We start from the raw sequence: 15,374 nt of genomic DNA on the forward strand, positions 1-15,374 counted from the left end.
GGAACGTCTACTAGCCATCGAAGTACCTCGGTGAACCATTCTCTCGCGGGCCAGAGGGGAGCAACTAGCGTCAACCTTGTCCCTTCGTGAGAGGCGAACTTCTGCAGTACCTTGTTGACAATCTTGAACGGAGGGAATGCATATAGATCTAGATGTGACCAATCTAGGAGAAAGGCATCTATATGAACTGCTGCTGGGTCCGGGATTGGTGAGCAAAATATTGGGAGCCTCTTGGTCATCGAGGTTGCGAAGAGATCTATGGTTGGCTGGCCCCAGGTGGCCCAAAGTCTCTTGCATACATCCTTGTGGAGGGTCCATTCTGTTGGAATTATTTGTCCCTTCCGACTGAGACAATCTGCCATGACATTCAAGTTGCCTTGGATGAACCTCGTTACTAGTGATATGTTTAGACCTTTTGACCAGGTGAGGAGGTCCCTTGCGATCTCGTACAACGTCAGAGAGTAGGTCCCTCCTTGCTTGGAGATGTACGCCAAAGCCGTGGTGTTGTCCGAGTTCACCTCCACCACTTTGCCTTGAAGGAGAGACCTGAAGCTTTTCCAGGCCAGACGTACTGCCAGTAGCTCCTTGCAGTTGAAATGCATTGTCCTTTGACTCGAGTTCCATATTCCCGAGCATTCCCGACCGTCTAATGTCGCACCCCAGCCTACGTCCGATGCGTCCGAGAAGAGAACGTGGTTGGGAGTCTGAACAGCCAGGGGAAGACCCTCTTTTAGGTTGATATTGTCCTTTCACCAAGTCAGACAAGACTTTATCTTTTCGGAAACCGGGATCGAGACCGCTTCTAGCGTCTTGTCCTTTTTCCAGTGAAAAGCTAGATGGTATTGAAGAGGACGGAGGTGTAGTCTTCCTAGTGACACAAATTGTTCCACGGATGACAGCGTCCCTACCAGACTCATCCACAGCCTGACTGAGCAGCGTTCCTTCTTCAGCATCTTCTGGATGGATAGCAGGGCTGGGGGCTGATCGTCTTGTTGTTCAGCAACGTCCTCATCAGAGGGTTCCTCATCCGAAACTGATGAGGAAACGGCAACGGAGTGGGCAACGTCTGGCTCGCTGAATCCGGTCGCACTGGTGGATGCGTGACGGAGCCGGACGCAATATCATGGAACTGCTGCACAGTCTGTGAACTGTCAACAACCATGGGTGCGCGAGGAAGCACAGCGTCAACCCGAGACTGTCTAGACCGTCTGGGTTGTGCAGTCAACACCCTACCGGGTTGCTGAGGTTGACGCACTGCGTCAAAACAAGTCACCTCTGCTGGTTGTTGAACGTCCTGAACGTCAACAACCGCCTCCGAGCGTCGCTTAACGTCAACGTGCGGCTGGCAACCCACACTGGGTCGCATCGGTGGAGGAACCACCTCAACTGGCAGACGCGAGTAGGTTACCTCAGCATCAACAGGGCGCACAACCGACCGGTTGGAAGGTTGTTGGCCAGAAGGTTCGGTAGCAACCTTCTCCGCATTTAAGTCCTCTATCAAGGACGCAAGCTTGGACTGCATGTCTTGCAGCAAAGCCCATTTAGGGTCTACGGGAGCAGGTGTGGCAACAGACGGGGTTAGCGACTGAGGCGGAACCGTTTACCATCCCTGAAAGCCTTGTTATGCGTGACATAATAGTACAGCAAAACTTCAAAGGCTCGACAACAGCTGTGAAGTTGACCTGTAAACAACTTGGAGTGTCTCCTGGCTAGGCGCCAGGGAGAGTCTACCAGAATTGAGAAGTCTATCTGGGCAGAGGTATGAACTCCCAAGCCGAGAACTTCTCTCGTGTCATATCAGACTCTCGCTCTATAAACCAGTTTAAAAGAAGGGAAAGCAAAGGCTGTATCCCCCAAACTCCTCCTGGTGAAAAACCAGTCGCCTAGCCAACGTGACGCTCTCTAGGAGAGCGAGAGAGCACTAGCTTAAAAACAACGGCTTCGAAGTAGCTAGGCCTAGTGTAAGCTCTGACGTTTAGGCGAACGAGGAGCAGCAGTTACAAAAAGATCCGGACGAAGATCCTTAAAAAAATCATCATGATTTAATTAAAGTCCATAGGAGGCTAAGCAGCTTTAGGCTCCTCTCCATCTGACAGAGTCCTCAAGGGAATATCAGTAGGAGGGAGAACAGCAACTTCCTCATCTACAGGAACCTTGTCCGATAAAAGCCGAGTCTCTCACTGGTGCATTAGTAGCGGACCAGAACGCAACGTCATGTAACTGCTTGACAGTCTGTGAACTGTCAACAACTGAACTGTCAACCACAACAGGTGCGTGAGGACGCACAGCGTCCACTCGAGACTGCTTTGACTGCCTAGACTGAGCAGTCAAAACGACTCTAGAATGCGGAGGTTGACGCACAGCGTCAAAACAAGTCAACTCCGATTGTTAGTGAAAGTCTTGAACGTCCACAGGAGCATCAGCAAGTGGCCTAACGTCCAAATGCGGCTGAAAAACCACACGAGACCGCATCGAGTGTGGTTCTAAACAACCTGACTGACGTGACTAAGCTACGCCAACGTCAACAGTAAGCACAAAGGAACGTTAGGTTGGCTGAAAGCCAGGATAACGATGAGATAAACGGCTAGACTCAACGGACTAATCGGTAGAATAGTCTTCCATAAGGGAGGCAAGCATATACTGCATGTCTTGCCATACAACCCATTAAGGATCAACGGAAATGGTAAGAGACGAGGGTAACGTCTGTGACGCAACACTTTGCCTACAAAAAAAAAAAACTCTCGGAGTCTGTGTTACGCTTTTGTTAGGCGGCGAGCAGTTATCCGATGACTGCATATGGTCAGAGCTGTCCTAATGGTTGTAACCAGGATGCTGGACCTGTCCTGAAAGGACTGACTTTCGCTTAAGGGCTTCGAAACCTTGTGACAGGTTTCTTATGCGAAAAGCCTACGGATGACGAGGAGAAACAACGTCTCTCTCGTCTTATGGTAGGGGAGATCTTGGTAAGATACACCCGATACCATAGAGGGAAAAACGTCTGTTCGTTGGTCAAGGCCTCTCGAACCCATAAGTCGTTTGACATTACTTCTCCCCTGGGCTTGGGAGCATGTAAGAGGTCCCGGACTAGGTGAACGACAGGCACGAACAGACGAACCCTCGGACGCAACACTGTAACACTTTGCGCCTCGGACGCAACACTGTAACACTTTGCGCATATCACTTTATCACTTTGATTTTCTGTTTTGCACTTATTTCTACCTGAAACACGCAATTCTACCCTTCATTAAAAGGTAGTAATTGCGAAATCAGTCGTATAATGCAAGCTCATTAATACCAGCAAAAAACAGAAAACATATTTTAAGATAAAAAAATCAGTGATTGGGAAAGAGACTAAACACTAGTTCATATAACTACGTTTTCAATCTCTCACCGTACATAGCCTGGGGACGAGAATAAAAAACTAAAAACGTTTTATCCTTCCTCCCCGTACAGCGACTAGGGACGCGAGTAACACGAGAACAACGTTACCCGCTTGAACGGAACGTTTTCTCTCCTCTCTCTCCCTCCGTCTCTATCTCTCTCTCTCTTTCTCTCTTGATTTCGCACCTAAGAGAAGAGCCCAATTATATTTCGTCAAAAAAAACATGTTATTTGACTAAAGGAAAAAACTGAAAGGTTTTCCAATAAAAAGTTCCTTTAAATTAGAATTTAAAACATTTAAGCTAAGAAAGAATGAACAAAACGTCAGAATCGATTTACTCTTACTGCAAAGTGAAACCGTGATACACTCTCTCTATCGTAACGATAGAGCGCATGTTGAACGTCCTGAACGTCAACAACTGCGTAGCATAAATAAACTAAACGTTAGTTCATCTTTGAAAACAGTACGAAGACTATCAAAGAAATTCTTTCATAAAATATTACATTTAAAAAGTTTTAAATCCTTAGCTCTTTAAAAGCTAATTACGATATAAAGGGCTCAACGTTGATTAACTTCGGTTTCCAAGTTAGGACCGCCTACTCTCAGGAAAGGTCTATATAAACAAAACATTAAAATTTATTTTTATATGTTTATAATAAATGGAAAGTTAATCGAAGAGGCCTAATAAAGGCGGAGAGATATAAAATATAAAGAGGAAAATCTATAACGTGATAAGAATTACTAAAAGCCTAAACACACTTCCGTCTAAGGCAGTGTTTCTTAAAGTGTGGTCCGCGGACCCCCAGGGGTCCGTGGAATATTCCAAGGGGTCCGCAGGATAATTTTTGATATCGATTTCAGTCAAATTTTCGGCCAAAACGTCCTAAATTCCTATTTTTGTAGCACCAAATCCTGATGGCTTTTTACAGTGGCTAAGTCACATTGGGATGGAAGTAATTTAAGTAATGCCGCCTTCCTCCCTTGGGGTGAAATCCTCAACGAAATTCCGAAAAAGACACACACAAAAAGACACACACAAAAAGACAACTTTATAGAAGGCAGTGGTGTTTTTGATTTGGCAACATTGTACTGACTGATGCCCGGTGGAAGAGCTAGATGGTGACACAACACAAGCTTTCAAAGCCCATCTGCAGGGCCTTCACTCAGAGTTAGGAAAATATTTTGAAGAACCAGACCCAAGCTTTGAGTGGATTAGAAATCCATTTGTTACAGATAAAGTAGATATAGAAAAGGTCAGTGTCAACCTGTCATCAAAAGAGGCTGATAATCTTGTCGAGATTGCAACAAGTGGGACACTGAAGACCCTATTCAGGGAAAGAAGTTTGGCCAATTTTTGGGCTCAAGTCTAGCCAGAGTACCCTGGACTTGCAGAAATGGCTTTGAAACACTTGATGCCGTTTCCAACAACGTACAACTGTGAAATTGGATTTTCTACACTGGTTGATCTTAAAACGAAGAAGCGCAATCGAATCAATGTCGAACCCGACATGCGACTGAAACTCAGCAGACTGGAGCCAGATATTCCAATAGTAGTGAGGCAGCAAAAACAGTATCATTCATTGCATTCAGTATGGTTGTGAGATATGAGGAGGAAGCGTTGCTGTTTTCATGAAAATTTGTATGCAAAATTATCAATGTTGTGGAAATTATGTTAAGCAAAATTTATGTTGAAGATAAGCCATTAATAAATAATTCAGTTGTAATTACAGTATATTATGACCTGCAAACACTTTCAAACTCAAGAGGAAAATTATAATAATAAAGGGTCCGCTACATGAATAATTTTAATAAAAGGGGTCCGCTGCACAAAAATGTTTAAGAAACACTGGTCTAAGGGAAGGGTCGGCCATTTAAAAGTGAAAGAAAGTCCATACTCTCTTTGTCACCATAATTAAATCTATCCAAAACGAGTTCAAGATTTAAGATGAAGTTAAACACCTGCATAGCGAAAGCTCAAAACTAGAATAAAGTACTTCACCAAATAGTTGTGAAAAAACTCCAGTTTAGCAACGGCGAATAAGAGCGTCTTGTCGATAGCTCGACAGAGAGAAAATTGAGTTCTTTGTTTACAATGAGTACTGGGTATCTGAACGACAGATGGCGCTGTTGAGTACACCCCCTACCTGTGTAGCGATCGCTGGCGAATTTTTCCGTAGAGTTTTTCTGTCGAGCAACAGAGTTGCAGCTATTATAATCACCGGCTAAGTTAAATATTGAAAAACACATATTAAACAATCTCACCAACCATTCAAGTACAGTCACACCACCTTCCTTCAACATCTCAGCTCTCACACCATTCATACCAGGTGCTTTTCCTACTCTCGTTTTATTTAGTGCTTTTCTCACATCCTCTCTTGTAATCTCTCTCTCTCTCATTCTTATTTCCCATCACTGGCACCTCAACACCTGCAACAGCAATTATATCTGCCTCCCTATTATCCTCAACATTCAGTAAACTTTCAAAATATTCGTCCCACCTTTTCCTTGCTTCCTCTCCTTTTAACAGCCTTCCATTTCCATCTTTTACTGTCTCTTCAATCCTCGAACCAGCCTTCCTTACTCTCTTCACTTCTTTCCAAAACTTCTTATTCTCTTCATATGAACGACCCAATCCCTGACCCCACCTCAGCATACAAAATGCTAAATTTTATATTAAACTGTGCTGAGATAATTAAGTAACATTTATTACTTGCAACACAATGAAAACTAATTCTCAAAATATATACAGTAGAGATAATCTTGGACTTTATAGAGATACAACCATGACAACAGAAAATATGCAACACTGAACAAAACATAATCAGCGAGAAGCACTCAAAGACTATTCTTTCAATATAAGTCACAAAGCACAGTTACTATCGTTTTTTTTATCATTCACTCACAGTAAATTAGTATCACCTCTCAGGATTTCTGGCAACTTCATTACAGTACTAAACCACTCTCATTCATAACCATTTTGCTTAGGCTAGTAATATTTTTTTTGCATATTACCAAGCACTTTTTGTAATTTACAAAAAATCATTAATGACAAGTTAATGTAAGATTCCACTGTACCTCAATTTGAATATCCTTTCCATTTTAGCTCTGGTATTTCTAAAATTCTCCTGATCAGCCGAGTCTTATGCCAATTTTGGGTAAAGAAAAAAAGTATGCTTTCGTTCACCTGTATGTCCACTGGTAATCAGTTCTGTACAACTTCCTGTGAACGGTAAGTTTTAACAACAGAATATTTAAAATGAGACGACTAGCAAAAAATACCAAACATAGGATTCTTAACAAAATATGTTGCCTTGAACTTCAAATCCTCACCTAAAACATTAACTACATCCGAAAACAAAAAATATTACTTCTAACTAGACAAGTTATAGAAAGGCCATAAACTACTACTACACATGCTTACCAAACAAAATATTTGGGCAAAAAAATAATAAAAGAAAGTTAAAACTTAAACAATGAATATTTTAGAGTTCCCAACCAAATAAGAGAAAAAAAAAAACTTACAATGATTTAAGTACTCGCGCTGTACTAAAATACATTCTATGATTACCAACACCAATTAAGCTAAGAGAAATAAAAATGAAGAAAAGATTGTTCTATTTATTTATGAAACACATTATGTAAATTTCTAATTTTCTACTTCCATCTCTTCTGATCCATTTCCAAGAAGTTTTCCAATAACTTCCTTGTACGTTACACTAACAGGGGAGTTTGCGAACATTTCTGAGTAGTTTTGGCCAGATTCTGTACACTGTGTAAGCCTTGGGTCGATGGGTATCCTGCCTAAAAATGGGACTGCAGCATTCTTTGCCAGCTCTTCTCCTCCGCCAGATGCAAAAATGTTACTGCACTCCTGTAAGTGGAAATAATATTGACTCAAAACTACTCAATTTATCAACTACTGTATCATACTACTTGAAGTCTACATAGTTGTACACCAATATTCATGATAAAATTCCTTACATACACTGCTCAGTATGGACTTTTAATAGGCTACTCTATTATTGTTTGTCACTAGTCATCAATGTAGTTAATACTCTAAATACTCTAGTTTACTTAAGTTGCTTCAGCCTTGATTATTTTAGAATTTTGCCTTTCAAGCTATAGGTCCTTTATTTAAAGTAACAGCTAACATATCTATGTAAATATTTACAAAATGAATCCCTCAATGCATAATAATAAACCCGATACTGTATTTTCAAATGAATATGCATTTTTCTCACTTTATGTATATGAAATAGGTAAATGGTTACACATGATGTAACTACATCTGTCTAACAGCTCATTAGTTTATCAAAATAATGTTTTTCCTAAATATTTACTGTTTATCAGAAATTGTAATAGGCTTAAAAATGTTATCAGCCAAAATACAACCTACTATTGGTTAGAGACAGAAAAAAATATACAAACTGTACTTCGAGGCTCTAAAATTAAAACATTAACGACCTACAGTACTGCAAACATTCATTCATAAGAAACTAATAACTTACTGAACATGAAGGGCATACAAAGCCAGACATGTTTTCAATTATGCCAAGAACAGGAATGCCAGTTCGTCTACAAAAAGTTAGTTCACGGGTAACATCATCAACTGCTACCATTTGTGGTGTCGTAACTAGTACTGCCCCACGAACATTTGCAGACCTGAAAATATTGAATTACAAGTTCCAATTACATTAAACTTAGGAAAATGACAAATTTGGAAGCAATTTTTATTTTTTCTTACTTTACAAACCTGATTTCTTTTACTAGGAGATTGATCAGCATGAACACCAGCTCACACTGACCAGTCTCCTGGTAAAAGAACTCGGGTTTGTATTCGTGTTGGAATAAAGATAATTTATTATGCCTCAGATCAGTTGCTGGATTCTAGGAGCATAAGTAGAAAATAATAATATAGATTTTTTAAATTAACCTTCTGCAACTTCAAGCACATTATGACTAATCATACCTAGACATTTATATCCTACAAAACTTATTTAAAAAATGTAACGGATGTTTTTACTTCTCTGAGCTTATATAAAGCTTAAAACTACAGTACAATATATGGTATTACAAATTATATACTTTTAAAATGTGCTAAATTGTTACATGAGACAGGAGAGAGTGTGACTTCATTGACTAAAAGACAGATAATTTCACAAAGCCATTAAGCTAAGATTCTCATTTCTAAAGGACAGACCAGATGTATAGCAAGTCTTGTTATACCTTTCAAAATTGGTCACACTACTATTAGCCACTAGGGTCCCTTAATCTAGGCCATAATTTCTTTATCTCCTATTCATTTCACAATTTAGCAGACAAAATGAAAAGTAGTAGTACTATTGTTATTAAGATTCTTACAAATCAAGCAGCAACTCGAGCTAGAAAAATAGAAAGCTACAAAGTTCAAAGGCTCTAACAGGGGAAACGAGTCTTGTGTAAACAAGAAACTGAAAAGTAAAGAATAAACTTTAAAAAATAAAACATTGGGATAAATCACAAAACTGAATGAATAACAAGTAAATATGTAAAACATTACTTATGTACTACCTCAACAAAAAAGTGTAAGCAACAATTTTAAACTTCCGACTTTCAACCAATTTGACTATTTGATTGGAAAAATCACTATACAATTTGGCCACAACTGGAATAAAATTTCTAAAAAGCTGTGTATTATTGACCCTTACTAAGGAAAATGCAAGATTGTTAGAATCAGCCTAACTGCATACCTTACACTACATAGTGGATGTAGTCATGAAGATATGAATGCAACAGATGGTCAGAATTATAAAGAAACTTATACAGCATGCACAGAGAGCTATAGGAAAGTAAGGAACATACATGTAAGCACTTATTTATCATATGCAAGTCTATACACTTTCTGATGCAAGTCTGTATTGTCCATAGAATTGTCAGATCCAAAAAACATTTATAGAAAAAATACAACAAAATTAAATTTCTTTTAAAAAATAAATACAAACTAATTTACCTATTTTACTCATGCTGAAGACCCATAAGGAAGAAATTACAGCACCAAGAGTTAGCACTTACAACAACAGTCTGGTGTTGCTCTTTTAAACCCCATATTTGGCAGCTAGGTCACTGGCATTAGAGTGGTATTTAATTTTAAAGGGAGGCTGAGAATAACTTCATGGGGTGGATAAAATACATGTAAAATGCCCACTGCCTAGGGGTTAACAATACAATAGTCTGTACAGTACTTCTTTCCAAGGATAGTCTTCTATTCTACCTGCCATATAATATACTGTAATTCCTAACCAGTTGGAATACTGTTATTAAGAATCTTCTTTCATTTATAGGAAACAATATAGCTGGATATTACAAACTACCATTCTTTCCTAAAGTAGTGCACAAAATACAACATTCTCTTCTTCACTAGTAGTAGTATCTATCTGCATACTTAAATGGAGACATTCCTGTTACTTCCAGCGAAGATGTCCAACACTCAACTTCTATTTCTGAAGTCTTCACATCAGTTTCTTCCACGTTTTTTTCATATTGCGAGTTTCCTAATCGTTTTTAACAAACTGTTTTATGTTGATAATCTCTGTCAATTCTATGGCTTCAGCATTTTTAACATGGATTGTAACTTATGTTTCCATTATGGATTCTATTTTAATATGTCCTTGCCTCTTAGTCTCCTGCCTGATAATTGCTGTATGTTTTTCACAGGAGTCTTGAGCTCTATGACTTAGACTTAAATGTTTTATGATTTCAATAGGTCTCCAGATTGGTAGTTATCTTTACTTGTCCCGTGCTCAGCAGTGGTCTGTTTGTCTTTACTGGGGAGACACCTAATTATGTTCAGTTTCACTAGTAATAGTTACATGTTGGATCTACTGTCATCAAACTACCAGTACGGTATCTTTATAAGACTCAAGACTTCTCTTGGTCTCTTGATTAAAGTTGGATTTAGAAATTTGGTCTCATTCCCCAACGCTGCGACCTGCGAAGGTATTCAGCGCCCTAGTAAAATTAAGGGAAACCCAGCATTTGTACTATGAAGTAGAAGTCAAGAGATTGGACAGTAAAAAGGGAAAAATGTTATTTTCATTAGTAAAATAAATTTTTGAATATACTTACCCGATGATCATGTAGCTGTCAACTCTGTTGCCCGACAGAAATCTACGGTCGGGATACGCCAGCGATCGCTATACAGGTGGGGGTGTACACAACAGCGCCATCTGTGAGCAGGTACTCAAGTACTTCTTGTCAACAAGAACTCAATTTTCTCCTCGGTCCACTGGTTCTCTATGGGGAGGAAGGGCGGGTCCTTAAATTCATGATCATCGGGTAAGTATATTCAAAAATTTATTTTACTAATGAAAATAACATTTTTCAATATTAATCTTACCCGATGATCATGTAGCTGATTCACACCCAGGGTGGTGGGTGGAGACCAGCATACATGTTAACAAAGAAGCTAAGTATCCCGTATCTTATTTTAGCCGTTATTCAAAATAACAAACATAAAATAAATAAGTACCTGGTAAGGAAGTCGACTTGAACCATTACTCTGCCTTTTTAACCCTGGATAGGTACGGTAGGTCGTTCGCGACCCCGAGCGTAAAAAAAAAACAGGTTTTTCTCACGTGACTCAGCCCCGTGACTGAATTTGTGGGTGATCGACCTGCAGGAGGTGTCTCCCCTACACGCTCTAGTAGTGTCCAGATGTGCATTGCTGTAGCTGTACTCCTTCCCCGATTTCTGAGACGAGTCGGGGTCGTTCGCGACCGAGTTTACCCTTCTAAGGTAGTTTGCATAATTATCAAAGTTATTACGTATTATGAAATTGTCGTAGAATGGTGCAACTTGTATAGGTTATCAGTTGTGGAAAGTCTTGGTGGATTGTTTGGCTACCATGTGCATGATTTTTTTTTTAGTTAAAATGTCGTTCATCACCACGAGGACCATTTTACCGCGATTGCCCCTTTTTCATTTTTTTTCATTTTTTTGCCAAGTCATTTTTCCGTAAGATATTGCCAAATAGTGTCGTAAAACTTTTGCTTGTTTAGTGTTGGAAAGTGTGTCTAGATGATCTGGCTACCCATGCATGACTTTGTTTTTGTCAGATACGACGTAGTTATTGGTATATTGGGTATTTAACTGCGGTTACCAATTTCTGTTTTTTTTCAATATTTGTAAAAATTACTACGTAGTAAGGAATTGCCGTATATTATTCATTTTTTTTTCATGTTTGTGTGTTAGAAAGTGTGCCTTGATGGTTGGGCTAACACGTGCATGTCTTTTTTTTTATCTGAGATGCCGTATATTAGAATGTCGGGCATTTTACCGCGAGTACCCCTTTTTCATTTTTTTTCATTTTTTTGCCAAGTCATTTTTCCGTAAGATATTGCGAAATAGTGTCGTAAAACTTTTGCTTTTTTAGTGTTGGAAAGTGTGTTTAGATGATCTGGCTACTCATGCGTGATTTTGTTTTTGTCAGATACGACGTAGTTATTGGTATATTGGGTATTTAACTGCGGTTGCCAATTTCTGTTTTTTTTCAATATTTGTAAAAATTTACTACGTAGTAAGGAATTGCCGTATATTATTGATTTTTTTTTCATGTTTATGTGTTAGAAAGTGTGCCTTGATGGTTGGGCTAACACGTGCATGTCTTTTTTTTTATCTGAGATGCCGTATATTAGAATGTTGGGCATTTTTCCGCGAGTGCCCCTTTTTATTTGTTTTGCATTTTTTTGCTTAGTCATGTTACCGTAAGGAATTGGCAAGTAGTGTCGCAAAACTTATATTTCTATAGTATTGGAAAGTGTTTCTAGATGATCTGGCTACCCATGCCTATCTTTTTTTTAGCCAGATATGGCGTATATATAGGTATGTGTTCGATTTTCCGGTGATTGCCATTTTTTCGTTTTTTCCCAATTCTTTCAAAATTACTACGTACTAAGGAACTATCACAGAGTAATGATTCCTCTAGATGTTTATTTGTCGGAAAATTTTGTTTACTTTTTTTTTGATTGAATATCATCAAATTTTTTTAACTAAAATATTATATTGTTTTACATTTTTTTTTCGATTTTATTTCCCTTCAAAAAAATTTTTTTGGGTCAGAATTTTAATTTTATAGTCGTAAAATAATCGACAATTATCCTGCAACCCACATACAATTTTTATGCATATCCAATAATAATTAGATTAGTAAATAACACCTTGAAATTGACATACCCTTCCTACATTTCAAGTGGCAGATTAGGGAGTCTGAGTCAGTGTGGTTGGCGGCCATTTTGTGGACATATCCGAAGCGTAAGCTGCCCTATCTATATATATTCTTGTTCCCTATAGAATTTGTGATATTTTGGTATATTTTTACCTGCATAAATATCATATTATATATTAAATATATGTATTTTTTTACGAAATTTCTAAGTACTCAAAAAATTACCTTTAGATATGGCCCCTGATATAAATGTAATTTACAAAATAATGAAGATTTTTTTACATATTTCTATTTTAGGATAACATATGTTTATTCCCTAAAAAAATTAGCCACTTCCTATTTCATTTGGGTACCCAAAAAAATTCATGAAATTTGGACAAATTTTTTTGGCCAAAAAAAGTTACCCTTTTTTTCTCATTTCAGATCTTCACCTCCATGGGTCTGACTTCATCCAAAATACATCAAGATGTGTCCTAAACATTCAAGAATCAATTCCTAAAAGGATTTGTGTATATATGTATAAACTTTTTTTTTATGAATTTTTATGTCAGGTCTTTTTTTTCTACTTAATTTTTTAAAATATTTATAATAAATAGTTTTTCTGCAGATGAGTAGTATTTATCTTTACAGTTGTTTTAAGCATTCATTGAAGTTTTTTTTGGCAAAAGAAAAAAGGAGGTTACTGCAAAAACTGATTTTTCAAGAATTTTTTTTGGCGTCGGGGTCGTTCGCGTCCGAGTATACCCTTAAAGGGGTGTCCGAGGAGCGTACCTATCCAGGGTTAAGTACGTCTTCCTTACTGAGCCTAGCGATCCTCTTAGGATGCTGAGCGACTCCTAGGTGCTGAAGTATTAAGGGCTGCAACCCATACTAAAGGACCTCATCACAACCTCTAATCTAGGCGCTTCTCAAGAAAGAATTTGACCACCCGCCAAATCAACCAGGATGCGGAAGGCTTCTTAGCCTTCCGGACAACCCAGAAATATTTCAAGAGAAAGATTAAAAAGGTTCTGGAATTAGGGAATTGTAGTGGTGGAGCCCCCACCACTACTGCACTCGTTGCTACGAATGGTCCCAGAGTGTAGCAGTTCTCGTAAAGAGACTGGACATTCTTAAGATAAAAGACGCGAACACTGGTTAGCTTTTCCAAAAGGTTGCGTCGAAAATATTTTGCAGAGATCTATTTTATTAAAAGGTCACGGAAGTTGTGATAGTTCTAACTTCGTGTGTCCTTACCTTCAGCCAAGCTTGGTCTTCCTCATTCAGAAGGGAATGAGCTTCTCGTATTAACAGTCTGAAAATAATAGGATAAAGAATTCTCTGACATAGGCAAAGATGAATTCTTAACTGAACACCATAAAGCTTCAGACGGGCCTCATAAAGGTTTTTAAAATAGAACTTAAGAGCTCTACAGGACATAATACTCTTTCTAGTTCCTTTCCAACCATATCGATAAGTTTGGAATAACGAACGATATTGGTCAAGGCCGAGAAGGCAGCTCGTGTTTGGCTAGAAAACCAAGATGTAGAACATGTAGCCGTTTCGGATGAAAATCCGATGTTCTTGCTGAAGGCATGAATCTCACTGACTCTTTTAGCTGGTAAAGCATATCAGGAAAAGAGTCTTAAAGGTGAGATCTTTCAGGGAGGCTGATTGAAGTGGTTCGAACCTGTCTAACATAAGGAATCTTAGAACCACGTCTAAATTCCAACCAGGTGTAACCAAACGACGCTCCTTCGTGGTCTCAAAAGACTTAAGGAGGTCCTGTAGATCTTTATTGTTAAAAAGATCTAAGCCTCTGTGACGGAAGACTGATGCCAACATGCTTCTGTAACCCTTGAAAGTGGGAGCTGAAAGAGATCGCTCTTTTCTTAGATATAAGAGGAAGTCAGCTATTTGAGTTACAGAGGTACTGGTCGAGGATACGGATACTGACTTGCACCAGTTTAGGAAGATTCCCCACTTCGATTGGTAGACTCTAAGGGTGGATGTTCTCCTTGCTCTAACAATCGCTCTGGTTGCCTCCTTCGAAAAAACCTCCAGTTCTCGAGAGTCTTTCGATACTCTGAAGGCAGTGAGACGAAGAGCGTGGAGGCCTTGGAGTACCTTCTTACGCGTGGCAGACGTAGCAGGTCCACCCTTAGGGGAAGAGTTCTGGGAACGTCTACTAGCCATCGAAGTACCTCGGTAAGTTATTCTCTCGCGGGCCAGAGGGAAGCAACTAGTGTCAACTTTGTCCCAACGTGAGAGGAAACTTCTGCAGTACCTTGTTGACAAACTAGAACGGAGGGAATGCATATAGATCTAGATGAGACTAATCTAGTAGAAAGGCATCTAAAAGAACCACTGCTGGGTCTGTTGAGAGCCTCTTGGACATCGAGGTTGCGAAGAGATCTATGGTTGGATGGCCCCAGGTGACCCAAAGTCTCTTGCATACATCTCTGTGGAGGGTCCATTATGTTGGAATTATTGTCCCTTCCTACTGAGACAAACTGCTAAGACATTCAAGTTGCCTTGGAAGAAATTTGTTACTAGTGAAAAGTCTAGACCTGTTGAACAGGAGAGGAGGTCACTAGCGAACTTGCACCATGTCAGAGAGTAGGTCCCTCCTTGCTAGGAGATGAACATCAAAGCAGGGAGTTGTCCGTGTTGACCTCCATTACTTTGTCTTGAAGGAGAGACCTGAAGCTTTTTCAGGTCAGACTTACTGCCAGAAGCTTCTTGCAGTTAAAATGCATTGTCCTTTGACGCGAGTTCCATAATCCCGAGCATTCCCTACCGCCTAAGGTC

General features: G+C 39.2%; 1 protein-coding gene across 1 annotated transcript in view; it reads right to left on the reverse strand.

The window, feature by feature from the left end:
• Window positions 1–6,986: 6,986 nt before the first annotated feature.
• Window positions 6,987–15,374, reverse strand: part of LOC137652223 (cytosolic Fe-S cluster assembly factor NUBP2 homolog) — a 52,078-nt gene continuing 43,690 nt past the window's right edge. The window contains exons 5-6 of the mRNA XM_068385454.1: window positions 7,891–8,044; window positions 6,987–7,253 (exon numbers count right to left, since the gene is read on the reverse strand). Of these exons, the coding sequence (XP_068241555.1) occupies window positions 7,029–7,253; window positions 7,891–8,044 (379 nt within the window). The 3' untranslated portion in view covers window positions 6,987–7,028. The remainder of the gene's footprint in view (window positions 7,254–7,890; window positions 8,045–15,374) is intronic.

Source organism: Palaemon carinicauda, chromosome 13 (genome assembly GCF_036898095.1).
Source record: "Palaemon carinicauda isolate YSFRI2023 chromosome 13, ASM3689809v2, whole genome shotgun sequence".
NCBI lineage: Eukaryota > Metazoa > Arthropoda > Malacostraca > Decapoda > Palaemonidae > Palaemon > Palaemon carinicauda.